Source organism: Phocoena phocoena, chromosome 2, assembly GCF_963924675.1.
Source record: "Phocoena phocoena chromosome 2, mPhoPho1.1, whole genome shotgun sequence".
In the NCBI taxonomy this organism is placed as follows: Eukaryota; Metazoa; Chordata; class Mammalia; order Artiodactyla; family Phocoenidae; genus Phocoena; species Phocoena phocoena.
Genome location: NC_089220.1, coordinates 75,801,489 through 75,828,430, shown reverse-complemented (window position 1 = coordinate 75,828,430; position 26,942 = coordinate 75,801,489). Strand labels below are relative to the sequence as shown.

The following is a 26,942-nucleotide window of genomic DNA, read 5'->3' as shown; positions in this document are numbered from 1 at the left end:
GTGGACACCAGGGGGTAGCAAAATCTCACTCTCCCAGTTCTCGGCACTAATTATAAGGAAGCTGGAGAGTCTGGATGACTAGAGGGCCCATAACCCATTGATGGAAAAGATCTCCAGCTCCCTGCCTCTAACTCTGCTGGGAAGATGGTCACTGAGGTTTGATGCCCTAGATTATGTTTGGTTTTTTTTTTTTTTTTTTTTTTTGATGCTATGGAGCAGAGGGATCTTCTTGCCTCCAAGAAAGATGAACATTTTCTCTCTCCTCTTTTCCAGTCCTGGAGGAGTGGAGAAAGGACGGAGATTAGCCTTCTGAGGAGGTGAGAGAAGAGCCCATCACCTAGGCGACGCCGTGCCCCCCCCCCCGCTTCCCTCCCGCCCGCCTCTGTGCCAAAGACTTCCCTGAGGCTCCGGCCTCCTGACTTCGTCGGAGCTGCATCCACGGTCAGGACGTTTTCTAAACGCTACCCCGCAGTCGCAGTGGTACTTGCCTTCACGTCCGTCTCTGGGGTCTATTTGGCTTTCCTATCTTCTCATAATGCCCACCCTTTAGAAGCGCCCCTCCCCACGCCCCCCACCCCTGCAGGACTTCCCGGTGCCTGCTCAGAGGAGGGGCAAGGCATCTCCCTGCTATGCCTAAGCCTCCCCCAGCCCTCCTGGGGGACCCTCGCCAGGGCTTCATTTCCCATCCAGACGCGGTGGAGGATGGGTGAGAATAGAACTTTCTTAACTAGCCTACCCCCTTTGTCTACTGCGTCAGACAGCCATCCCCGCCGCCAAGAGCCTTAGCGGCGCTGGGAGACTCTCTTTCGCCACCCCATAAGAAGGAAGGGTCTGGTATCCAGCACCGGATAGTGGGGCTGAACGGGGGGTCTGGTGCCTTCCCTCCGCTAGCTAAGGGAGATATAGGGGATGCGGAGGGGAAGGGGCAGTGAGGAAAGAACTCAGAAAACGTCCACCGAAGCGCACGCCCCTGCAGGAGGATCCTGATCCCGGGACCCTGCGCGCATTCAGCCTCGACACCCACCCCCCTCCCCAGGCCTTCATCGCTCCCTAATTCCCCCACGCCTCCGCCCTCCCCAGGCCGCACAGAGGAGCCCATTGTCGGAGCCCGAAGGCTCGAGGCCCGAGGAGATGGGAGGGGAAGGAGGAAGGCGGGCAAGGCCCTGGAGAGTGGGAGGAATCCCCCGATTTTCCTGCCCTCGGCTCCACGGGAAGAGGGCAGGGGTTTTGGGGGGAGGTCTCTTCTGAGCCCCAGGTGCTGCCAAAGTCTGGCAATGGAGGGGTGAAGAGGGTCCCAGGCGAGTTAGAGTCAGGAGGCTTCCGGCCATCAAACGACCAGTCCTAGGCTGGGGACCCCACGGATTTCATGCACGCCCCAGCCTCTGGACTGTCCCTTGCGGAGACTAAACTGATCCCGTAGGGAGCTAGGCGGTGGCGGGAAAAGAGGGGCGTCCTCGGCGGGACGGGCCTCCGAGGGTCAGGGTCGGGGCTACCGGCTGGAGGGCGGGGAGAAGGAAGAAGAGGGTTGCGGGAGAGCTGGGCAGATCGGGTGGGGGCGTAGGGGGAGCGGCCAGAGGCAAGGCGCGGGAGAGGGAGTCCCGGCTGGGGGTCCGACGCGGAGGCGGAGGCGGGCACTGAAGGGCGGGGCGGGGAGGGGCGGCCGTCTCGACCCTCCCTGGTGGGGCCCCGCGGCCTGGGAGCCCGAGCTGGCCGAGCCGCCACCGCGGCCGGAGCTGTCCCCTAGCCAGACCCGGCGAGACGCGAGCGGCGGGAGGGAGGCGGTGGCGCGCCCGGCCCCGCCCGCCTGCCCGAGCGTCGGACGCGGCCCCGAGCCGAGCCATGGTGAGTCCCGCGTCGCAACCCGGTGTCCCCTCCGCCTTCCCGCAGCCCGCTGTGGATCGCCAGCCCCCAGCTGGGTGCCTCTCGCTCCTGCTTGGAACTCTTGAGCGCTCCTGGGACTCTCCTCCCTCCCATCCCCCCTTCTTTTCTTTGATCTGTCTGTCTGCCCCACTGTCTGGCTCTGTCCCCACTGGGTATTGCCCTCACTCCTTTCTTCCTCCTCTTCTCCGCCCCTTCCCCCAACCTCCCTTAGGTCTCTCCCTCTAATCCACACACCTCCCCTCGCCCTCCTCTGTCCCGACCTGTGCCTTCCTTTGCAGGATCTTCCCTCCCCCTCCCGGTCCCAGCTCCTTACCCGCGGGAGACCCCTGCGGGATTGGGCTGCAGCGGCCCTGGCAGGGGCCCGGGCTCGGGTCATGAGAACTGACCTGCCTGGCACCACCATTTTCCATCCCAGTCCCCAGCCCGGTGAGCCGGGCCCACCCATCCGGCCCTGGGGGACCGGCCACAGCTGTGGCTGGGCTGGGGCCAGGGACCTGGCCAAAAAGGGAAATTCCCGCGGAGAAAGAGAGGCTGCCTCAGAGTGGTGGACAGAGTGGGGAGGGGGCTCACAGTGCCCGGGGGCGTGACGCTGCCAGAGGCGACACGAGATGCGGTGCTGGGGGAGAGGAGTGCCCCCGAGCTCACGCTGCAGGGAACAGAAACACTGTCCCAGAGCATTCCCGCTGCAGAGGGGAAGGGACACCGGCAGGAGCTCCCTGCCGCGGGTTGGGGACCCTGGCAGCAGCAACTCAGGGCACAGGAAGCAGGAGGGCGCTGTTAAGGGACGTCCATGCCAACAGGAGTGGACACTATCCTGTGAACTCTCGCTCCAAAAGTACTCTCTGAAGAGTAATTGCAGGTGTGGGCACTGCCAGGGAGAGCGCCCACTGCGGGAGGGATGGGGGGGCACGGCCAACGGGGCGCTCACCGCAGGGAACGGAGGAGGGGGAGAGGCCCTGCCAGGGGGCGCTCACCGCAGGGTGGAGAGGGGGAGGAGAACAACCGGGGCTGCTCCTCTACAGAAGGAAGGGCACCCTCTGGCAGGGAGGCTGGAACAAGAAGAAAGAGGAACTGGGCCAGGGAGAGCTGACTCAGTCTCTCTGGTCTCCTCTTTGGTCCGGGCCGGCTGGAGGCCGGTCTCTGAGCTCCTGCCCGCCCCCTCCCACCCCAGACCCCTCCTCCCCTCCTGCCGCTGCCGTTTCCTGTGGCTGAGACTCTCACTCAGCCATGAGCTCACCGCCCCTAATGGGTTGCAGCTGCCTCGCAGCTCCAACTCTAGCTCCCCCTTCCAGGCCTCGGAGAGGACGGCCCACTCTGCCTCCCCACCGCCCATCTCCACCCTCCCCCCACCCACGCTCCCGGCGGTGGCCGGGTCCCCGGAACACTGGGGGGTCTGTCTGCTCGCCCACACACCTTGGGGCCGGGTCTCTGTGCTGACGCACTGACTGTCGGTCTCCGGAGTGGCTGCCTCGCTTCTCAGACGGTCGGGACAGGCAGGCAACACTCAGGCCTGAGAGGACTTAAAGTGAAATATGCAGTATTGTCCTCAGGGCGAAGGCGGGCGGTGGGGGCGGGTTGCAATGGGGAGTAGAGAACTAGATAAACACTTCAGCGAGCTTCCCCCTTGCCCCGTCACAGCAAAGAAATCTGATAAAAGGAATTTCACAGCCACCTTGAAAGACAAACAGGTTTGCAGAGGAATAGCCAGAGGGGTGGCTGTTTAGGGTATGAGATGGAGAAAGATATCCAACTGATTCACTTAGGGACACAAGTCTGGAGGAAGCAAAGCTTAGTGGCTCCGGATGGAGGTTGGTGGAGAGGCCCTACAGGAATCAGAAAATATTTCAGCTCCAATACATACCAGCAAGGCCTCCTCCTCCCTTCCCTACAAGTTCCCTTTGTGACTTTTTCCTCTTTCAACTGTCCCCACCCAAGTCTTTGTAACCCAATCCCACATGCTCCGGGAATGGGTGATTGCTTTAGAGCCACTCTGGGAGAGGATGAGGGGTGCTCGAAAGACTCAAGACAGATAGCCCTTCAGTCCTCCTTCTTCCCACCCAATGAACATCTCTAGCATATGATTGTTCATGGGTGGTGGCACCTCTACTTAAGACGGGGGTCTCTGTGGGAGGCCCTGAGAAGAGGGACTGGCAGGAGGGCTGTGTAAAAGGGCTCCACCCTCCAGAGCTCTCAGCCATCAGTGACTTCCCTGATGGCCCAGGGGCCCATCTCTTCCTGAGGAGGGCCATTGCAATCCTTGCAATTTACAAGAACCAGGCGCAGCCCTAATCAAAGTCCTTCACAAGAGTCTCCTCAGATCTCCAAAGCCAGCGTCTCAGAGTATACTGCTAGGGCTGTGCACTCCGACTGGGCCAGCCCCACTCCCATCTCATTCAGCCAGCATTTCCTGTCGTCTCTCGGCACACACTCTGTATGTGATGGGGCCCCTGGGGGACACAGCCAGCCTCCAGGGGGATCTCTAGGGATCTGCAGCCTGGTCTTGTCTCTCCCAGGAGCCTGAGCCAGTAGAGGACTGTGTGCAGAGTACTTTGGCTGCCCTGTACCCACCTTTTGAGGCAACAGCCCCTACACTGTTGGGCCAGGTGTTCCAGGTGGTGGAGAGGACTTATCGAGAGGATGCGCTGAGGTACACGCTGGACTTCCTGGTGCCCGCCAAGCACCTGCTTGCCAAGGTCCAGCAGGAAGCCTGTGTGAGTGAATGCATCCCTGTTCTATCTCCCCTAAGAGCCACTACCTCACCCGAGACACCAGTCAGACTGACTAATTTCCCCTCACCCAGAGACATCGCCTCCCCTGATACTGGTCCCCCCATAGGCACGTGCCATTAGCATGCTAACACATAGACACTCATCTTCCCCAAATACTGACCCCTTAGAAACATCAGCTCCCAAAGACCCTGACCCTCCAGACCCAATTCCAGACATTCCCTCCTCATATCAAGTTTTCAAGATACTAACTCCCCCAGAAATGACTCAACAGAGTCACTTCTACAGATATAAAGAACTTCCAAGAGTCTCCGGCTCCTCCAAGACAATGGCATCTGCTGACCATGTCTTTATACTGACTCAGTTCTTACTCTCCCACTCATGGAACTGGCTTCCTGGAGAAGCTTCCCACCACCAGAAAACTAATCAGTCCCAATCCTTTCCTCTGTCACATGCACACCCCGAGATATCTCCTCCCGCTCCCCTGGGGTTATAACCCACCAGGCATAAGGCCACTCCTGCCTAGGGTAGCCCTATTCTAACTGCCCCCTCCTGCTGGTTTCATCAGCAGAGGCCTGAGCACAGCCTGCCACCTCTCTCCCCAGGCCCAGTACAGCGGTTTCCTCTTCTTCCACGAGGGCTGGCCCCTCTGCCTGCACGAGCAGGTGGTGGTACAGCTAGCAGCACTCCCCTGGCAGCTGCTGCGCCCAGGAGACTTCTACCTGCAAGTGGTGCCCTCAGCAGCCCAAGCGCCCCGCCTGGCACTCAAGTGCCTGGCCCCAGGGGGTGGGCGAGTGCAGGAACTGCCTGTGCCCAATGAGGCTTGTGCTTACCTCTTCACACCTGAGTGGCTACAAGGCATCAATAAGGACAGGCCAACAGGTCGCCTCAGCACCTGCCTTCTGTCTGCACCGTCTGGGATTCAGCGACTGCCCTGGGCCGAGCTCATCTGCCCTCGATTTGTACACAAAGGGGGCCTCATGGTTGGACATCGGCCAAGCACACTTCCCCCAGAAGTGCCCTCCGGCCCCCCAGGGCTCCCCAGCCCTCCACTCCCTGAGGAGGCCCTGGGTACTCGGAGTCCCGGGGATGGGCACAATGCCCCTGCTGAAGGACCTGAGGGTGAGTACGTGGAGCTGCTGGAGGTGACGCTGCCTGTGAGGGGGAGCCCCATGGACGCTGACGGCTCCTCGGGCCTGTCCAGGACCCGGACGGTACCCACACGCAAGGGTGCTGGGGGGAAGGGCCGGCATCGGAGACACCGGGCGTGGATGCACCAGAAGGGCCTGGGGCCTCGGGACCAGGACGGAGCCCGCCCACCGGGTGAGGGGAGCAGCACTGGAGCCTCCCCTGCGTGTCCCCCGGGAGCCGAGGCTGAGGCTCTCCCTGTGGCAGCAGCCCTGGAGGTGTCTGAGCCCCCAGCAGAGGCGCTGGGGGAAGCCTCTGAGTTTTGCCCCCTGAGGCCAGGGGAGGTCGGAGGAGGAGCAGGCCAGGGGGCTGAAGGGCCACCCGGTACCCCTCGGAGAGCAGGCAAAGGAAACAGGAGAAAGAAGCGAGCTGCAGGCAGAGGGGCTCTTAACCGAGGAGGAGACAGTGCCCCACTGAGCCCCGGGGACAAGGAAGAGACCAGCCACCAGGAAGCCCTTGTCAGTCCGCCCCCACCAAGTGAACACGAGCTTCCAGGATGTGGCCCAGTTAAGGAGGAGCACGAAGGCTCGGGGAAGCCAGACCCTGAGCCGAGAGAGGAGCTCAAACCAGCAGACGAAGAAGAGCCTCGGCCCCCAGAAGCCTGTGGGCCTGTAGAAGAGAGGGCCAGAGAAAGAGAGCTGGAGGGGCCGAGGCTGGTACGCGTGGCAGGTGAGATGACACCGAGGCCAGTGGGGCAAGGGTCAGGGTAGGTGAGGCCTAGGGAATGGGGCTGCAGGAAGAACGGAGGTGAGGGTGGGAGCAGAGTAGCCAGACCTGTCCTCACTTCAGGCCCATAGCTCTGCCTGTGCCTGCAGGGCCCAGCAATCCAGAAGGGCTCCTGTCTGACCCCCTGGCACCATCCCCAGAGACTGTGCAGGAAGTGAAAGGGGACAGCATCCCAGAAGAGGCCACTCCAGTCTCCAGCTCTGATGACCCTGGTGTAGCTTGGGACTTAATGTCATCTGGATGTCTCATCCTGACTGGTCAGTGGGCAGCAGTGGCTGAAGGGAAAGGGGTCGAGGAAGGAGAAGCCTCCAGGGTGGGCTGGGGAGGGAGGCAGGGTGGATGGGAGGTAGCCAAGGCCTGCCCCCAGCCGGGACCATTTTGTGTCTTCAGGAGGAGTGGATCAGAGTGGGCGAGCTCTGCTGACCATTACCCCACCGTGCCCTCCTGAGGAGCCTCCACCCTCCGAAGACGTGCTGAGCACTGCTCTTCATTACCTCCACTCACTGCTCAGGTAACTGAGGCCCAGGCTGGCAGCTTGCGTACTAACATCCTGGGTCGTGAGCACCCTGCCCTCCTCTCTCCGCAAGACATTGACCTCTAGGATATCTAACTTCTTCAACCCTCAGATTTTCAAGTCATTGCTCTCTGACCTTACCAACCCAACTTGCAGCATATCTTCATCAATCCTCAAAATCAACACTGCTGACTTTCAGTATCCTAAGATACAACCTAGTTTATCAGAACCTTGATTAGCTCATTCAACAACTCTTTCTTGAGCACCAGAACCTATTAGGCAGTATGCTAGGTGCTGGCGTTGAATTCATACCCTTCCAGAGCACAGAATTTCTAACTGTTTAATCCCTGATCCCATGACCCAGTAGCCATGTGAATATAGACTCCTAATTGCTAGGTCACTACCTCTTGGACACATGTCCGAGACTTTGACACTTTGCCCATCGCCAGGAACTAACTTCTCCTGAGGATGAGTAACATTAACACACACACACGCACACACACACATACACACACACACACACACACACACACACACACAACCTCTGCCCCCACAGGCCTGACCTACAGGTACTGGGGCTGTCCGTCCTGCTGGACCTTCGCAAGGCACCCGCACTGCCTCCAGCACTCATTCCTGTCCTGAGTCAACTTCAGGTAAGCAACCTCTTGAGACAAGTACTTCTTCTGGGTCCTGACTCTTCCCTAGTGGTCATTCCAGGCCACCCTGTTGCCCACAATTTAGGGTTATTCTTCTCTGCCTTCAGGACTCAGGAGACCCTCCCGTCATTCAGCGGCTGCTGCTTCTCACTCATGATGACCCTCCAACTGAACTCCATGGATTTCAGGTTTGAGCCCCTCACTCCCACCTAGTCCCCATAAGTAGTGGAGTGAGAAGAAGAGGCTGGCTGGAGCCCCAGGCCAGTCCCTGAATCCCTAGGTGCCCAGGCCAGAAACCCCCTGCCTTCACATGTCTACAGGGTGCTGAGTTGCTGTCAGAGAGTGATCTGAAAAGAGTGGCCAAGCCAGAGGAGCTGCAGTGGGACTTGGGAGGTCACAGGGACCCCTCTCCCAGCCACTGGGTAGAGACACACAAGGTAAGCTTCACCTCCCCCACTCAGGACACTGGGAGCCAGGAGTGACCCAGCAGAGGACATTCTAGGAGAGAGAGGACAGATCTGAGACATGACCAAGGGGTTGAGAAAAAGTGGTTTCCCTTCCATTTAGTTCAATAAATATTTATGGTTCACAATTCAACAAGTGTTTATGAGCAAATTCAATTCAACAAGTATTTATGAGCAAAAGACTGTGCATGTGCCCTGGGCTACCAGGGAGATGAGACGAGTATGTTAAATAGATTCTTTCTTTTTCCTTCTAGTTTTGAGATATAATTGAACAAGCACTTAACAAGTTTGAGGTGTATAACATAATGATTTGACTTACCTACGATCATGAAGTGGTTACCACTAGTTTAGTGAACAGCCATCGTCTCCTATAGATACAAAATTAAAGAAATAGGAAAAAATTTTTTTTCCTTGTAATGGGAACTCTTAGGATTTACTCTTAACAACTTTCATATATAACATACAGCAGAGTTAATTATATTAATATTTATCATGTTGTACATCACATCCCTAGTGCTTACCTGTCTTATAACTGGAAATTTGACTATCTTCATCCAATTCCCCCTCCCTCTCATCTCCTGCCTCTGGTAACCACAAATCTGATCTCTTTTTCTATGAGTTTGTTTTGTTTGTTTGTTTTTGAGGTATAATTGACCTACAACACTATGTTACTTCTTGGTACACAACATAGTGATTCAATATTTCTATGCATTTCACCATAATGTCTAGTTGTCATCTGTCACCATACAAAGATATCACATAATTATTGACTCTATTCCCCACATTGTACATTTTATACCCGTCGCTCATTTATTTTGCGACTGGAAGTTTGTATGTCTTGATCTCCCTTACCTATTTCTCTCCTCTCCTCACCCCCCTCCCCTCTGGCAACCATCCATTTGTTCATCCGTTTGTTTCTTCTCTCTCTATAACTCTGCTTCTGTTTTTTTTTTTTTTTTCTGCTTCTGTTTTGTTATGTTTGTTCACTTGTTTTTAAGATTCCAAATACAAGTGAAATTATACAGTATTTGTTTTTCTCTGTCTGACTTATTTCACTTAGCATAATACCCTCTAGTCCATCCATGTTGTCACAAATTCTTTTTTATGGCTGAGTAATATTCCATTGTATGTATATACCACATATTCATTTTTTATTCATTCTTTTTTATGGCTGAGTAATATTCCATTGTATGTATATACCACATATTCTTTAGCCATTCATCTATTGATGGGAACTTAAGTTGCTTCCGTAACTTGGCTATTGTAGATAATGCTGCAATTAACACAGAGATGCATATATCTTTTCTAATTAGTGTTTTCACTTTCTTGTGATAAATACCCAGGAGTGGAATTGCTGGATCGTATGGTAGTTCTATTTTTAATTTTTTGAGGAATATCCATACTGTTGTCCATAGTGGCTGCACCAATTTACATTCCCACCAACAGTGCATGAGGGTTCCCTTTTCTGCACATCCTCACCTACACTTGTTATTCTGACAGGTGTGAGGTGATATCTCATTGTGGTTTTCATTTGCATTTTCCTGATGATTAGTAATGCTGAGCATCTTTTCATGTGCCTGTTGGCCATCTGTATGTCTTCTTTGGAAAAAGGTTTATTCAGATCCTTGGCCCATTTTTTCATTGGGTTGTTTGGTTTTTTTTGATGTTGAGTTGTGTGAGTTCTTTGTATATTTTGGATATTAACCCCTTATAAGAGATATCATTTGCAAATATCTTCTCCCATTCAGTAGGCAGTATTTTCATTTTGTTGATGGTTCCTTCGCTGTGCAAAAGCATTTTAGTTATATGTAGTCCCATTTGCTTATTTTTGCTTTTGTTTCCCTCGCATAAAGAGAAGTCTCAAAAAAAATATTACTGGGCTTCCCTGGTGGTGCAGTGGTTGAGAGTCCACCTACCGATGCAGGGGACACGGATTTGTGCCCCAGTCTGGGAAGATCCCACATGCCGCGGAGCGGCTGGGCTCGTGAGCCATGGCTGCTGAGCCTGTGCGTCCAGAGCCTGTGCTCCGCAATGGGAGAGGCCACAACAGTGAGAGGCCCATGTACAGCAAAAAAAATTACTAAGACAGATGTCAGAGTGTATTGCCTATGTTTTCTCCTAGAAGTTTTATGGTTTCAGGTCTTACATTCAAGTCTTTAATCCATTTAGAATTTATCTTTGTGCATGGTGTGAAAAAGTAGTCCAGTTTGATTCTTTTGCATATAGCTGTCCAGTATTCCCAATACCATTTATTGCCAAGGTGGTCTTTTCCCATTGTATATTCTTGCCTCCTTTGTCATAGATTAATTGACCATATGTGTGTGGATTCATTTCTGGGTTCCCTATTCTGTTCCACTGATCTATGTGTCTGTTTTTGTGCCAGTATCATACTGTTTTGATTACTGTAGCTTTGTAGTATAGTTTGAAATCAGGGAGCATGATACCTCCCTTGACTTTGTTCTTTGTCAAGATTGTTTTGGCTATTCAGGGTCTTTTGTATTTCCATACAAATTTTATAACTATTTGTTCTAGTTCTGTGAAAAATGCCATTGATATTTTGATAGGGATTGCCTTGAATCTGTAATTGCCTTGGGTAGTATGGACATTTTAACAATAATAATTCTTCCAGTCCATAAGCACGGTATATCTCTCCATCTGTTTGTGTCATCTTCAATTTCTTTCATCACTGTGTTATAGTTTTCCAAGTACAGGTCTTTTACCTCCTTAGTTAGGTTTATTCCTAGGTATTTTATTCTTTTTGATGCAATTGTAAATGGAATTGTTTTCTTAATTTCTCTTTCTGATAGTCAAGTATTAGTGTATAAAAGTGCAACAGATTTCTATATATAGATTTTGTATCCTGCAACTTTACTGAATTCATTGGTGAGATCTAGTATTTTTTGGTGGTGTCTCTAGGATTTTTTATGTATAGTATCATCTCATCTGCAAACAGTAACCATTTTACTTCTTCCTTTTCAATTTGGATGCCTTTTATTTCTTTTTCTTCTCTGATTGCTGTGGCTAGGACTTCCAAAACTATGTTGAATCAAAGTGGTGAGAGTGGGCATCCTTGTCTTATTCCTGATCTTAAAGGAAATGCTTTCAGCTTTTCATCATTGAGGATGATGTTAGCTGTGGGTTTATTGCAAGTAGCCTTTATTATGTTGAGGTATGTCCCCTCTTTACCCACCTTGTTGAGAGTTTTCATCATAAGTGGATGCTGAATATTGTGAAAAATTTTCTCCACGTCTATCAAGATGATCGTGTGATTTTTATCCTACATTTTGTTAACATGGGGTATCACGTTGATCAGTTTGCAGATGTTGAACCATCCTTGCATATCTGGAATAAATTCCACTTGATCGTGGTGTATGATTCTTTTAATGTACTGTTGGATTTGGTTTGCTGGTATTTTGTTGAGTGTTTTTACATCTATGTTTATCAGTGATATTGGCCTGTAATTTTCTCTTTTTGCAATTCTTAATATGACATTAAACAGCATATCATTTTTGGTGGATGATAAGTCCGAAACAACTGGAGAAGAGTGCAAAATAGTATCACTGGGGTTCTAGAAAGAGCTGAGAGTCAGAGAGGCTGGTTCTGGTTCCATGTGGCCTTGAGCAAGGTAATGTACCTTACTTCCGGAGATGGTGCCTTTCCGTACCTGCTCCCTGCACCAGCATTCCAGCCTCAAGATCATTGCCCTCACAGTACAGCAACTGTGACATAATCTCTGATTCTATGAATCTAAATTCTGTGAGTATTCAAGAAAAGAGGTATGAGCATGATCTGAGGCAAGTATTAAAGGGGGTCTGTAACATGGTCTCTAAGCTGTGGATCAAAGGGGAAGTGCATCTGAAGAGGCAGAGAAAAGGGTTTTATAGGGTCAAGAGCCAGTGCAGATGAGGGAAAGGAGATTCATGTTTACTAAGGTGTAAAATGTGCCAGGCCCATGATAGCTGCTTACCTACCATCATCTCTTTAAACCTTTAAATCCAGTGTGTCTTATCATGGCTTTACAGTTGAGGAAACTGAGGTTCAGGGAGGTTTCTGGACCTGCCTAAGGTCATACAATTAGTAAGCGACAAAGTCAGGAACTGAACCCAGCATTGCCCCCATAAAAGTCTCTGGGGTTGCCCCTCCTCCACCCTAGGGCTTATGCCCCTTATCCTGAACTCTGTCCCTGGACTCCATTCCTGTGTGTTTGTCTCAGGAAGTGGAAAGGTTGTGCCGCCTGTGCCGAGGTGTGCTGGGCTCTGTACGGCGAGCCATTGAGGAGCTAGAGAGAGCAGCAGATCCAGAGGGAGAGGTAGGAAATGAGATGGGACAAAAGGGGATGAGGTGGGGATGGGGCTGGGCTGAGCTGAGGACCTCCTTGTGGAACCCCAACTGTCAACTTCTCCCTGGCCCCCAGGAGGCGGCAGGAATGCCTGAGCCCCTACAGAAGGTACTGGCAGATCCCCGACTGACGGAGCTGCAGAGGGATGGGGGAGCCATCCTGATGAGGCTGCGCTCCACCCACAGCAGCAAGTACGAGGGATGGGTGTGTGGGTGCAGGTGGACATGGAGGATGGAGACACAGCAGAGGGCCGCCAATTCACCTTAGCTGCCAGATAATTCTTACTAAGCATGTATCTGGACAAGATATGCTTCTCCACTTATCTCATAACTCTCACAACATCCCTAGGTGCTAGATATGATTATCAATGGGGATTTGGAGGAGCAGAAATGTTTAATGTCTTGGCCAAGGTTGGTCAGTAAATGGAAGAGTAAGGATTCAGATCCAGGCCCATACTGTGACCCAGGATGCTGTGCCACCCCTCACTTGGGATGCAAGGATGGGATGGGGTTGCGGGGCAGGCTTGACAAAGGCAGTGGTTCATTCTGCCCCCGCTCCCTACCCAGGCTGGAGGGCCCAGGCCCAGCTACACTGTATCAGGAGGTGGATGAAGCCATTCACCAGCTCGTGCGCCTTTCCAACCTACACGTGCAACAGCAGGAGCAGCGGCAACGCTTGCACCGACTCCAGCAGGTGAGCCAGGACCTCCTCCCCCATGCTTCTTAACTCCACCTGGGGGCCTGGCCTCCAGCACCCTTTTCCCACTGATAACTTACAGCTGATGGTGTTCTCCTAACCTGGCTTGGTCCCACGGCCCTCCCTCTCTCCTCATCTCCCCTGGAAGTTGATCACGGTCAGTGTGAGATTCAACAAGAGGGAGACAGCATCTCAGCACCCGCAAAGAAGAGAAGCCAGATCTCCCCCTCCCACTGCTGATGTTTGATCAAGGATCCTTAGAGATTGTGAGAGATGCTTAGGTGCCCTAGGGGATTCTGGGAAGAGCCGACTGATTCTGAGTTCCTACCTCCTTAGCTTAAAAGCAACAAATGTCTATCGATACCAGCTCCCCCCACCCCTTATGCAATGTCATCCCCAAACCTGGGGACGGAAAGGTCCCATCTCCCTCCACCTTGGAAGGAGAGGACAATGGAAACTGCTAAAGGACTTGGAAACCAAGGCCCCTTTGTGGGAAAGATTCAGGAATAAAGCTGGCTTCTCTGAGCCTTGATTCTTTTCTCCTGGGGTTAAGAACTCCATAGGGATTTGCTCTCCACCCTACCTTGTGGGATAGCAGGGGCACTGCAATCTGATTGCTCCTCCATAGCTCCTAAGTGTGGTAAGTGAACACCTCGTGGACCTGCATGTGGCCTCAGGGGAAAGGTCATCTCAGGGTCAGTGTTAAAGTAGGGTGGGGGCAGGGCTCTCTGTTCCTGAGATTTCTGCGTATTTAGCTTCCTCCATCCCAACATCCAAAGGTTTGTATCTCCTGTTTGTTTATTAGCTGTTTTCCCACTGTGTAAAAACTATTAGCACACAGGATTTGGAGTCTAAAGTGTTCAGCTTGAGTTCTTCTCTGCTAGGAGTGAGATATTGGACGAGTCTGGAAGCATCTCTGAGTTCCCAAGTCCTCATCTGCAGAATGGGGGTGATAGTAAGGCTTACTTCACAAGGGTGTTCGGGTGATCAAATGATTTCAGCAAAGGACTGTAGAAGTGTTTATTGTTGGCATGGGTTATTGGGAACATTCTCAAACTTCCCGTCCTCAGGCTGTCTCGCCCCAGATTCCAACCTTTCTTCAGAGAGAAGAATTACCATCCCTTTTTGGTCAGATATCCCAGAACCAACACGAGAGTCCCTAGAGCCCCATAATAGGCAACTGGAGCTACACACACACACACACACACACACACACACACACGCACCTGGGGTGTCTCTCCAAGCCTGGTCCCTGTCACTAGGCTCTATGAATGTGAAATTTCTCCTGGCCCTCGTGCCTCTGGCTCACCCCAGTTTCATCTATTTCACCTGGAGGCATAGCCCTGGAACCCTAGCATGCCTCTCTCAGTGCTTCCTGCCAGCCCAGCCTCCCCTTCAACTGGTGTTTACAAAGATGGCTTACTCACTTTACTTGACCCTTGTGGAAACTACCACCATTCCCTGTTATCATTTCCACTTTACAGCTGAGATGAAATGGTTTCCCCCAAGGTTCTACAGGGTGGGGCGGTGGGGTCAGAGCTGGATCTCAGCTTTCCTTTCCACTGCATGGCCCCTTCTTCCTCATGGCCCTGCTCTCCCACCCTGTCTGCCCCAGGTGCTGCAGTGGCTCTCAGGCCCGGGGGAGGAGCAGCTGGTGAGCTTTGCTGTGCCCGGGGACTCCCTGTCTGCCCTGCAGGAGACAGAGCTACGATTCCGGGCTTTCAGTGCTGAGGTTCAGGTGAGAAGCGGGAGAGGGGCAGGTGAGAGGAAACACGCGGGGAGGGAAGGGGAGACTGACTGGACTGAGGGCCAGGTCTGAGAGCAGCCTCCCTTCTCCAGGAGCACCTGGCTCAGGCGAGGGAGGCCCTGGCCCTGGAGGAGGACCCTGCCTCCCAGAAGGTTCTGGATATCTTTGAACAGCGCCTGGAGCAGGTTGAGAGTGGCCTCCACCGGGCTCTGCGGCTACAGCGCTTCTTCCAGCAGGTATGTGCTGAGCCTCTTCCTTCTATGCCCACCACTGCCTTTCTTCTGCCTGGAGAAGCTGATCGGGTAGTTGTTAGAAGCAGGGACTTAGGAGGCCGTCTCCTGGGCTTTGACTCTTGGCTCTGCCACCTACTTGATGCATGACTTGGGACAGGATACTAAACCTGAGTGTGCCTCATGGCACCTACCTTACAGGGCTGAGTGAGGATTACGTAAGCAGTATGTAACAGGTACTTAGCACAGAGTCTGCCACTTGTAAATTCTGTGTAAGTATCGGCCATCCTTTCGTCTAGGCCCCTCTGTCTCCATACCAGCTCAGAGTGACACGCTAGGCCATGATGCCGGGACAGTGAGGGGAGGTGTTCTAAGAGGACTGGGGTGTGGTGGGCCTTGGGAAGCCATCAGCGAAGGAGGACAGGAGCTGTCATCGGGCAGTGTGTGGGAGTGGGCTACTCCTTCCCCTCGCCACTCCCCACCCCTTTGGTCTTGTAGGCACATGAATGGGTGGACGAAGGTTCCACGAGGCTAGCAGGAGCTGGGCCGGGGCGGGAAGCAGTGCTGGCAGCCCTGGCCCTGCGGCGCACCCCGGAGCCCAGCGCTGGCACCTTCCAGGAGATGCGGGCCCTGGCCCTGGACCTGGGCAGCCCGGCGGCTCTGCGAGAGTGGGGCCGCTGCCGGGCCCGCTGCCAAGAGCTGGAGAAGAGGGTTCAGCAACAGCTGGGAGCGGAGGCGAGTCCACGGGGCCACCGGCGACGACGGGCAGACAGTGCCAGCAGTGGAGGGGCTCAGCGGGGCTCCCACAGCCCCTCACCCAGCCTCCGTTCCCTGCTGCTCCCCAGCAGTCCCGGGCCGCGGGCAGCCCCGTCCCACTGCTCCCTGGCGCCCTGTGGGGAGGACTATGAAGACGAGGGCCCCAAGCTGGCTCCGGAAGCAGAGGGCAGACCGCCGAGGACCGTGCTGATCCGAGGCCTGGAGGTCACCAGTACGGAGGTGGTAGACAGGACGTGCTCACCCCGGGAACACGTGCTGCTGGGCCGGGCCGGGGGCCCAGAAGGGCCCTGGGGAGTAGGCACCCCCCGGATGGAGCGCAAGCGAAGCATCAGGTGAGAGCCCAGCCCAGCTGGTGCCCAAGAGGCAGGCCCAGCTGGCCCGCAGGAAAAGAATATGATACTGTTGGCATGTTCCTCCCATGCCACAACCTCCCCTGTCACTCCCCGTTGTACCTGCAGCGCCCAGCAGCGTCTGGTGTCTGAGCTGATCGCCTGTGAGCAGGAGTACGTGGCCACCTTGAGTGAGCCAGTGCCACCCGCTGGGCCTGAGCTGACCCCTGAACTGCGGGGCACCTGGGCCGCGGCCCTGAGCGCCCGGGAGAGGCTCCGCAGTTTCCACCGGACACACTTTCTGCGGGAGCTTCAGGGCTGCGCCACCCACCCCCTGCGCATTGGGGCCTGCTTCCTTCGCCATGTGAGTCAGCCTCTGAAACTCCTTCCAGGGCTTCTCCCTTCACATGTCTCAGCCCCATCTGCTTGTCCCTCCTTCTCAGTATCCGCCCCCCGACCCCACCCACCACTAGAACGTGTGGCCCCAAACGCCAGCGCCTACTGCCGTTTGCTGGGCTCCTGGATCCACTCAGCTCATGTGTCCCCGACGTCCAGTGCTGCCCGGCCTTCGCTCTCTCCACGGGAGCCTGTCATTCCCCAAGCAGACTGAGTGTTCCCTGGTGGCCTGTCCCTCCTTCGGGCTGTACAGGATGTGGAGGAGGAAAGGGAGAGGCTTGTCTGCAGGGCCTCATTGGACATGACTTACCGCTTCCCTACCGGCACAGGGGGACCAGTTCAGCCTTTACGCCCACTATGTGAAGCACCGGCATAAACTGGAGAATGGTCTGGCTGCCCTCAGTCCCCCAACCAAGGTAACTTTTTCTCCAACCCTCATGAGAAGGGGAGGGGCCAGGAAGACCTAAAATCCACCCAACCTCAAAATCTCTCAGGGAAAAAAAGCTTTCCTGGATATACCCAGGAATGTCACCTACCAATAATCTCCCAGAATTGCTGAGGGTGGGACGAGCACTGGACTGGAAGCCAGGTGAACCCGGGTTCTTATCCAACCCACCTGAGGACTTTGGGCAATAGTATTGATTCCTCTGGGCCGCTGTTTCTTCATCTAGTGAATGGTGGCAGTATTCACTATAGCTAACTAAGAGAGTGCTGTGAGGGTCAAAAGGCCTCACATCAAAAGATGTGAAAGTGATTTCAAAAGTTAAAAGCCAGAGAATATAAGGGATTACTTGTATTCCTCTTCCACTCTCCCTCAAGATATAGAGGACAGCTGAATCTCCTGCAGCCCTCCTGTCTCCTTTCTTTCTGGGGGAAGGTTTTTCGCCTTACCTTTGGGTGTATCTGGGCTTGACCTACCCCTAAAAACCCGGAGTACCACGCATCTTCCCCGAAGGGCTCAGACCCGAACAGCTCCAGCCCCTCCCCTCATTCCTATCTATTTCCACCCCAAACTAGGGCACCATGGAAGGGGGCCCTCATCTGCCCCGGGCCCTGCAGCAGCCTCTGGAGCAGCTGGCCAGGTATGGGCGGCTCCTGGAGGAGCTCCTAAGGGAAGCTGGGCCTGAACCAAGTTCTGAGCGCCAGGCCCTTGGGGCTGCCATGCAACTGCTCCGGGAACAAGAGACCCGCGGCAAAGACCTGCTGGCTGTGGAGGCGGTGCGTGGCTGCGAGGTGAGGCCGTGGCTCCAGACACTCCAGCTCGGGCCGCCTAGCCTTGTAGCCTCAGAAGCAGTGTGGGCTGGTGACCAGAAAACTAGACTCAAGGTCAGAGGGCTCCAGGCTGTAATTTCTAACCAGCTGGATAGCTTTGGTCAAGTCACTGAACTTCATTGGGGCTCAATTTCCTCGTCTATAGATAAAGAAGCTATGTCCTGCCCAACATCCTGTGACCCTTTATCTGTCTGTGCTTTCCTACTCCTTTCCTAATTCTTCTATCTACCCTGCACTTCATCCTGTATCTCAACATTCAACATATACCTTATTCTCCTCTCCTTAGTCTCTTACCAGTCCTGAGGTTCCAGAACAGGTTGGAAACCTACCTCCTCTAGGATAGACCTCTTTCCCCTTCAGTTCTTTGCTGATTTGATTCTCTTCCTGGGGCAAAATGGTGCTTTGGTCCCCAACATGCAAAGGCTTACCCATTGGAGGCTATAAACCCTACTGTGTGATGTACCTTCTATCTTCAGAGGCAGGGCTGTGCTGCTGGGCCAGGTGTGCTGTGCATGGTGACCAGTGGATGGATTCTAGGCCAAGGGCTTCCCTGATTTCCTGACTCTGCCTGAGAACCAGTGCATTCGGCCCCTGGCCCTATAAATCCCATTTTGACTCCCCGTAAAATATACACAAAGGGCTCCGGGGCCAATGACCTTTCCTTTTGCTTTTCCCAGATAGATCTGAAGGAGCAGGGACAACTCCTGCACCGGGACCCTTTCACAGTCATCTGTGGCCGGAAAAAGTGCCTTCGCCACGTCTTTCTCTTTGAGCATCTCCTCCTGTTCAGCAAGCTCAAGGGCCCTGAGGGGGGGTCAGAGACCTTTGTTTATAAGCAGGCCTTTAAGGTACGATGCCTGGGGGTGGGGTGGGGCTGGGAAACCATGGGGATGGGACAGGGAGTCATGCTCTTCTTGGGAACGCAGGGTGTTCTGGAAATTCAATCCCAACCCAGGTTCAGAATCTATATCATCTAGAACAGGCTTTGGCCTGTAATCAAACATCAGGTTAGGGTGTCGAGGTGACAGAAGTCCCTGTCATTGGTCTCCTCCATGGGGTTCTCCTTATTTATGCAGGGGATTCATGAGGCATTCCAAACCAGAAGCGGGGAGGATCTTTCCCATTAAGAACACACATGCTTTCTGAGTTAGGGATGGTCCCTGGGGGAGGAAGAGAAAGGACACTATAAATATAGCTTAACTTGACGGAACTGAGGAACCCAAGAGGTGGGAGGCCTTGCTTTAGGGAAACAGCCTTGATATCCAGATAAACATCAATAGCGGCCTCGTCCCAGATCAGGTGCTGTGGCATGACTCTTAAGAGTTTCTGACTTTGTCCCCCTACACTAGTTCCAGCAGAGTCCAGTATAGAGAAAAAAGCCTAAGTTTGGAATAACATAGCCATGAGTTTGAACTCTTTCTCCAATAAGCTATGATAAGCCCTTGGACAAGTTGCTTTGTGTGTCTGGGCAGCACCCTTCTGTAAATCGTGCTTGTTATAAAGACTAAATGCAGAGCACTTGGCGCACCGTAGGTGTTGAGCAAACATTTACTAAGCATCTACCAGATGCCAGGCTAAGTGTAGTGCTTTTCCACGTGGTACCATCTAGCCAGAATGCACTCCGTCTTCACCCACTCTCCTCCGCTTTTTCTCAGACTGCTGACATGGGGCTAACAGAAAACATCGGGGACAGTGGGCTCTGCTTTGAGCTGTGGTTTCGGCGGCGGCGTGCACGAGAGGCGTACACTCTGCAAGCAGCCTCACCAGAGATCAAACTCAAGTGGACGAGTTCTATTGCCCAGCTACTGTGGAGACAGGCGGCCCACAACAAGGGTACCAGGCAGAGCTGGGAGAGGGTGTGCTTGGGATCAAGGTTATGGCAGGTTAGCTGGAGAGTGTGGGGAGTGCCCAGGGGAAAGAGGGTGTAGGATGGAGAATGACGTATGAGAAGATTGAAGATCTGACGTGAGAGAGATTGCTGAGACAGAACTTAATCTAAGGTGCACTAAAAGGAAAGAGGAAGCTAGCAGATTTCAGGGAGGCAAGTGCAAACGGTTGGGCAAAAGAGAGTGAGAGGGTGCTCACCAGACCTGCCTTCCAGAACTTGATTGCCGTGTTACCAAGACTAGTTTGTTTGTTTTGTTTTGGGGGGTCTTTTGCTAGTTTTTGTTTTTAATTCTCTGAACCTCATTCCACTAATCTGAAAAATGGAAAGTAACATCTACATCTTGGTATGATAGGAAGGATTAAATAAGGTGATATATATGGAAGCACTTGATAAACTGTAAAGGTATGTAAAAACATGAGTTTTGCTCTTAACGCCCAAGATAAAGGGAAGAAGGTATTAGAAGAGAAGTTGGGGGTTTCCCTGGTGGCGCAGAGGTTGAGAGTCCGCCTGCCGATGCAGGGGACACGGGTTCGTGCCCCGGTCCAGGAAGATCCCACATGCCGCGGAGTGGCTGGGCCCGTGAGCCATGGCCGCTAAGCCTGTGTGTCCGGAGCCTGTGCTCCGCAACGGGAGAGGCCACAACAGTGAGAGGCCCGCGTACCACAAAAAAAAAAAAAAAAAAAAAAAAAAAAAAAAAAAAAAAAAAAAGAAGTTGGGAAGCCGGAATGACAAATGGGCAGGATGCAACACATAGGATAGAAGAGACAGAAGTCTGAGGGGGAAGTCGAGGACACGATCACCATCCATGTTATAACAGTCAACAGGAAGAGTAACGAGACACCAGAGGAATGAGAGGGAGGAATGAGAGTTGGGAAGGAGCAAAGAAGTTGGTAACAGGGTCTCTGTTCCCTAGAGCTCCGAGTGCAGCAGATGGTCTCCATGGGCATTGGGAATAAACCCTTCCTGGACATCAAAGCCCTTGGGGAGCGGACGCTGAGTGCCCTGCTCACTGGAAGAGGTGAGGGCCACAGTGCTGGGGGTGGGGGGTGGCCTCCAGCAGTCAAGACCTTGAGAGTGAAAGCACAGTGAGGAGGCATGGTGAAAAATGAGGAAAGGTCATGAGTGGATATGTCTTCCCAGAAACTGTGGGAGTGACTGGGAGGCCCTCTATGAGCTCAGGGTCATTTCAGGGAGCCAGGAGGACTTTCCCACACCAGCACCCCACCCCTCCACCCCCCGCTCTCTGCAGCCGCCCGCACCCGGGCCTCGGTGGCCGTGTCATCTTTTGAGCATGCCGGCCCCTCCCTTCCCGGTCTTTCCCCGGGAGCCTGTTCCCTGCCTGCCCGCGTCGAGGAGGAGGCCTGGGATCTGGACGTCAAGCAAATTTCCCTGGGTGAGGCACCTCTCAAGGGGTGGCTCCCAACAGCTGGGTCATCATGGTGATGTTCAGGCTGCTTGCTGCTGAGCAATTCCTTTCTCTAGCCAAGGGGCCCAGCTGCCATGACAACTATGTACAGCTTCCCCATTGCTAAAAGAGCCTTCCATCTGGTTGCTAGGGTAATGCTTACAGCAGCCTGTTGCTAAGAAGCACTTCCTCTGTACCTCTCTCTCTCTAGCCCTCCTTGGGTTTCTATGGAAACTGCTTCAGCTTCCTGTTGTACCCTCCTGGTTCACCACGGCAATCCTTATAGTTTCCTGTCGCTTCCTCTCTGGTTGCTCTAATGATGCTGCTGACAGTTTCCTGCCTCTTGGTAGGGGGGTTCTCTTGCAACTGGATTGCTATGGTGACTTACAGCTTCCTGTTGCTCTGGAGCTTTTTCTTCCCTGATGGAGCAGCTTGGTTACTTAAGGTAATCTAGAGGGGTTCTATACCCTGCTCTCACCCTAGCTTCCCCTCCAGCCCCAGAAACATTTGCCTCTTCTGGAGATGTGTCCCCAGGACCAAGAAACAGTCCCAGCCTGCAACGCCCACACCCTGGGAGCAGCACTCCCATCCTGGCCAGTGGAGGGATCTTAGGGCTTTCCCGCCAGGTAAGTCCTTGCGATAGGGCTGAGAATGGGGTAGTCTCTTCGGACACTTTCTGGGTGGGCTCTTCTGATCATTCAACCCATGAGGGGCAGGGGGACCAGTGAGCCTGTGCTCCCAGCAAGGCTACAGGTTGGAGGGATGTATTGTCTAGTCTGCCCTTCTCCTCTTCCCCAGGCCTGGCTGAGAGGGCTCAAGGTCAGAAGTGAATCTTTAATCCAACAGCCTAGACTTGGATTAAATCAGCAAAATTCAGGAACGCTGGGGAGGAAAGAGCGGTGAACTAATTGACAGGCTTGGGAGAGACAGAAAGGTTATATAACCTCTCTATATAAGAGGTCATTTCTTATCCTTTAAATTCACTGCAGTTTCTCTTCCCTCAGAGTCATGCCCGAGCCCTGAGTGACCCCACCACACCTCTGTGACTGGTGAGTTGGTACCCGCTTTCTACCACATCCTACAGCCTTCCCTCTTCCCTTCCCCAGTGGCTTGGGAGTCAGCTTCTTTTCTCTCCCAACCCATCTTCCCTTTTCCTTCCTGGCTTCTAGAGAAGATCCGGAATTTGGCTACAGCCCCTCCTCTCAGCACGCTTTGGGCTGGGATGCTGGGGGGACATAGTGGAGGACTGGAAGAGCATTGAATTCCTTCCCTCTGCTTCTTGGACAGAAAGGAGGTCAAAGGACCAGTGTGTTTCCCTGCTACTGCTGTCTCTAGCTCTCCCCAGCCAGGTGCCTTCCTGCAGGAACCAGAGTGTCCACACTTGCTTGCCTTCATACCCTGGAGGTGGGGAAATTATCCCTCATCCAGTCCTTCCCCATCCGGGGCCACTGCATACTCCCAAGACACCGCTCCATGTCAGCCCTTCCCCGACAGCCTGTGTTCGCCCCTTCGTCCTGCCCCCTGACCCTCCTTGAGAAGACTCATCTCTGCCAGTTCCTGGTGACTCCATTCTGGGGTGTCATAGGAAACAGAGCTATGCAAACCATTATAGAAGGGTGGGCTAGGGAACTGCAAACTTTATATATGTAATAACTATTATTTTAATACTATTGTTATATTAAATATATTTACTCACGCTTTGTCTCGGAAGAGCTAGAGCAGACCTCAGGGTTGAGGTGATACCACTAACTTGAGCACTTCCGCTCACCCAACCATTAACTAGAACACAGAAAATAAAACCAAGGCTGCAAGGTACCCTGTACCCCTTACTGGGCCAAAGCTGGGCCCGTGCCTGGGTGAATATGCACCCTCCAGAGGCTCAATGCACCCTTTGAAGTTCCTGCTCTCATGCTGTACCCACTTCTTGAGGCTGAGCTGGTCACAGTCAAGGTGGGGTCCAGCACCATTCAGCAGTTCTCAAAATGAGGTCCTCAGAGGTCCACAGTACATGAGAATCCCCTAGGCTACTTGTTAAATGCTAGTTCCTGGGCCCCACCCCTGAGCTACTTAAGCCAAAGCCTGCAGGTAAAGCCCAAGTTTCTTACCAAGGTCTTTGGGTGATAAAAAGTGCCTGAAGAGATGACTATTTTCTGGACACAGTGGCCCAAGGAGGACAGGACATAGGCAGGCAGACACAGTGCCCTGTGCCTCAAGACACCTGTTTATTGGGGACACAACTCTGCGACAGGGATGACAGAAATCGTACCAAAAATAGCAACGTCTACAGGGCCCCTGGAGGGGCTAGAAGGGTACAGTGCCCCCACCCCCACCCATTGTACAAAAATAAACTCTCACGCCTATGGACCAGCAAAGACTGGCAAAGCTGCCCCTCACCAGGAACAATCCTGCCAGCCCTGGGACCCCGTTCTTTGATCCTCACCCCTGCCACTTCTAAGGCACTGTGACTCTCTCTTGGGCTGGGTGGGTATCGCCCACCCACCCTCCTAACGCCCTCTGCCCCCTCCACCTCTGGTCCGCCCGGGGCTGGGATATGGGTCCCACGCTGCCCCCTGCTGGCTGCTCTACCCAACTACCTCTAGCGCAGCCCCGCTCCTGCGGGGTAAACTCACTAAGCTAATAGCCCGTAAGAGGGCTCCCTACCTTTCTTGTGCCCCCAGCCCAGGCTCTCCTGAACGCAACAGCCCGGGGCCCTCTTCCCCTTCCTGCGGAGGACTGGGAGGGGTCTCTCCGGACGGTGCTCGGGCATAGGGCGGGGATGCATCGGCTTGGGGCGGCCTTCGGCCCCGAGCCCTGCGGCTGTGGTGCACTTGCAGGTGCAAGGCCATGAGCTCGGGGGCTCCAGTGGCGAAGGGACAGAAGAGGCATCGGTGGAGGGCACCCCCCGGCCCAGCCTCGCCTCCCGGCCCTGCCCGCAGGGACAGGTCGAGGGGTTCGGCCTCACCGCCTCGCCCGTTGCGCAGGGTCCTCCCGGGGCTGGCGGGCTTCCGACGGGACCCCGACGCGGCGCCGCTCGAGGGAGGCCGGGAGCTCGCTGTGCCCTCCACCCAGGTCGCAGGCTGCGCAGCCGGTTTGGCTCCCGACGACTGGGTTGCACCCCGCTGGGAAGGGGGTGGCGGCTCTGGAGGAGGCCCGGGGCCTGCCCCGCTCTTCTGCTCCCGGTGGTGGCGCTGCAGGTGATACTTGAGCGACCCGGACTGGGTGCCCGCGTAGTCGCAGTGCGGACACTTGTAGGGGCGCTCTCCTGGAGGGCGGGGGGTGCGATAGGGCCCAAGTCACAATCACTGCCATCCCTAACCCGCAATTCACTCCGCGTACAGACCTCCCGGCCAGGAGGAAAACCGCGCCTCTCTCACCCCTCTCGTTTAATTAAGAGGCGTTTCCTAACCATCCGAAGGCTGCCGAATGTCATCTCCCGGCGTTTCCCGTAGCCCTCTCACCCCCCTTCCTGCCCTCCAGTCCCCTCCCCACCCCGGAGGCTGCCCCCCTCACCTGTGTGCACTCGCAGGTGCACTTTGAGGTGATGCGCTGAGCGGAATGATTTTCCACAAAAGGGGCAGTCCTTGCCGCTGGTCCCCCGGCCCCCTTCAGGCCGGGCCCCTCCAACTAAGAGCCCATTCTCTTCTGCAATACACACATTAAAAGAAGTCAGAAGGACCCTTTGCCCTAACCCTATTAGGGCCATGTGTCCCCATACCCACCCACAGGATTGCTTCCCCTCCCAACCCGGAAGGAAACAGAATGTTTGCAGGAATCTGAGAGGTCTGATTTGCTGTGAGTGGACATGTACCCTCAAAAGGTTGTAAAGCCTCCAGGGGAGGCTTTTAAAAAGGAGGGGACAGGAGGGCAGTGGTGGCGTCAGAGTGCGCCCAGGATGCCGAAATCCTCAGAGAAAGGAGACCCTTACGTACCCTGCGTGGCGCTGGACCTCGCCGGGGCCCCCGCAGCAGTCGCAGAGTTCCCTGGGCCCTCGCCTGGGCGTGGGGGCAGTGAAGCCAGAGGGCCCACCGCCCTGCTCCGGGCCCAGGTCTCTTCCTCTGCCTCCACCACCTCCTCTTCCTCGTCTGGCTCCTCCGCGCGGTGCCGGCGAGCCCGGCCTGGGAGAGCAGAGGGCAGTGGGCGGAAGCCTCCAAAGCTGCGGCCAGCCCCAGGCTCAGCGCCCTCACCATTGGGCCGGGCCTCGCCGGCTCGCAGACTCAGGTATCCCAGGAGGCTCGGAGGCTCACGGCGCTCAGCCGGGGTGGGCGCCGGGGCCAAGAGGAGCGCGGGGCCCAGAGGCTCATAGGCCAGCAGGCCCAGATCAGGAGGCTGGGGGGCCCGGGCAGGCCCAGAACCAGGCCCCGGGGCACGCAGTGGGCCCAGCTTGCTGGCGTGCACCTTCATGTGGTTCTTAAGGAACCAGGGCTCCTTGAAGCAGCGGCCACAAACAGGACATGCATGATCGAAGGAGGCCTTATGCTTGCGCATGTGGCCCTTGAGAAACCAGGACTGCGTAAAGCTCTGGCCACACACTTGACAGCGGAACTCCGGAGGCGCGGGGGGCTCCTCGGGAGCAGCAGGCGCGGAGACGGGGGTTGCCTCACGTTCAGGCTCCGGCTCGGGCTCAGGGACGGATCTGGGTTCAGGCTGGGGTGGAGGCTGAGGCTGGGGTGCAGCCGAGGTTGCCGCCAGGGGGCGCTCAGGAGCTCCGTGGGCCGTCAGGCTGTGGTGCAGCAGCTCCTCCTCCTGGCTGGAGCCGAAACTGCACAGGCCGCACTTCCAGGGCCTGTGCAGAATGTGCAGGTGGCGTTCGCGCTCCGCCGCGGTGCGAAACTTGCCTTTGCAGAAGGGGCAACGGAAGGCGGACGACGAAGAAGCCTGGGACCGCGCCAGGCCCTCAGTGGCCGGGGTGGCCTGCAGGCCCCCTGAGCTCCGGGGTCTCCCCAGCCGCGCTTCCCGCAGTAGCGCGCGCTCCTCCAACTCCAGCAACAGGCGCGCGGCGGGGCTTCGCGGGCGCTCAGGCTGGTGCGTGCGCAGGTGCGAGCGCAGCAGGGCCCGCTGCGCAGCACGGTGGCCGCAGTGCGGGCACTGGAAGGCCTGGGCGCCTGGGTGCGCCCGTAGGTGCAAAGCCAGGATAGAGTTGAAGCGGAAGCGCTTCCCGCATACAGGGCAGGGGAAGCGCCGTTCGCCTGTGCGACTCTCAGACCAGCCCACTGCTCCCATCCCCGGAGACCCGGCGCTTACGCCTGGCCCGTTGGAGTAGCGCTGCAGATCCAGTTCGCCGTCGAAGGCCGGTGGCGACGGCGCTAGGTGGCCGCCCAGGGCGCGGGGACGTGAGCCCTGTGGAGAAAGATGTGAGTAGAGCAAAAGGTGGAGAAGGGAGGGCTATGGGGAAAGCAAGGGCATGGAGAGCCAGAGGAACCCGAGGAAGGGTGGGTCAGGGCCTGAACCATGAACACCGGGTGCCCCTCCCACTCACCTTGGGGAGGCTGGGGGATGAATGGGAATTGAGCTGTTAGGGCCACGAAAACAACTTCTGATAATGGGAGGCCAGACAGAGAGAGAAAGAGAGGTAGGGAGGGGAGGAAGTATAGTTGCAGGTACTCATAGGTTCAGGCCAGAGCTTCACTCACCTCCATGGACCCCCTTCACATTCTTTGGTTCTGAGGAGTGCAGGGAAGAGGAGGAGGAAAAGCTGCTAGTGAAGGCAA

At 55.0% G+C, this 26,942-nt stretch overlaps 2 protein-coding genes across 2 annotated transcripts; one reads left to right on the top strand and one right to left on the bottom strand.

Moving 5' to 3' along the window:
- The first annotated feature begins 702 nt into the window (after window positions 1–702).
- Window positions 703–22,280, top strand: ARHGEF40 (Rho guanine nucleotide exchange factor 40). The gene is made up of 27 exons (XM_065871698.1): window positions 703–706; window positions 1,081–1,255; window positions 1,421–1,842; window positions 2,297–2,307; window positions 3,138–3,272; window positions 4,395–4,592; window positions 5,213–6,464; window positions 6,611–6,778; window positions 6,912–7,032; window positions 7,592–7,688; window positions 7,799–7,879; window positions 8,012–8,128; window positions 12,369–12,464; window positions 12,570–12,685; window positions 13,061–13,187; window positions 14,806–14,928; window positions 15,030–15,173; window positions 15,666–16,276; window positions 16,403–16,637; window positions 16,999–17,085; window positions 17,687–17,902; window positions 18,619–18,789; window positions 19,597–19,774; window positions 20,743–20,847; window positions 21,079–21,222; window positions 21,730–21,860; window positions 22,239–22,280. The coding sequence occupies exons 1-27, from the start codon at window positions 703–705 to the stop codon at window positions 22,278–22,280; spliced, it is 5,307 nt and encodes a 1,768-aa protein (XP_065727770.1).
- A 1,157-nt stretch (window positions 22,281–23,437) lies between these two features.
- On the bottom strand, window positions 23,438–26,870 carry ZNF219 (zinc finger protein 219). Its single transcript, XM_065871697.1, has 4 exons — window positions 26,865–26,870; window positions 25,164–26,571; window positions 24,745–24,876; window positions 23,438–24,496 (listed from the first exon to the last, which is right to left on the bottom strand). Exons 1-4 carry the CDS (start codon window positions 26,868–26,870, stop codon window positions 23,892–23,894), a joined length of 2,151 nt encoding a protein of 716 aa, XP_065727769.1. The 3' UTR covers window positions 23,438–23,891.
- Window positions 26,871–26,942: the final 72 nt, after the last annotated feature.

Coding starts and splice junctions, on each gene's coding strand:
- ZNF219 (XM_065871697.1), bottom strand. Junction 24,877..25,163: donor GAGGTCCAGCGCCACGCAGG/GTACGTAAGGGT, acceptor TGTGTATTGCAG/AAGAGAATGGGCTCTTAGTT. Junction 24,497..24,744: donor GCACCTGCGAGTGCACACAG/GTGAGGGGGGCA, acceptor CCCGCCCTCCAG/GAGAGCGCCCCTACAAGTGT.
- ARHGEF40 (XM_065871698.1), top strand. Junction 7,880..8,011: donor CTGAACTCCATGGATTTCAG/GTTTGAGCCCCT, acceptor ACATGTCTACAG/GGTGCTGAGTTGCTGTCAGA. Junction 12,686..13,060: donor CGCTCCACCCACAGCAGCAA/GTACGAGGGATG, acceptor CTCCCTACCCAG/GCTGGAGGGCCCAGGCCCAG.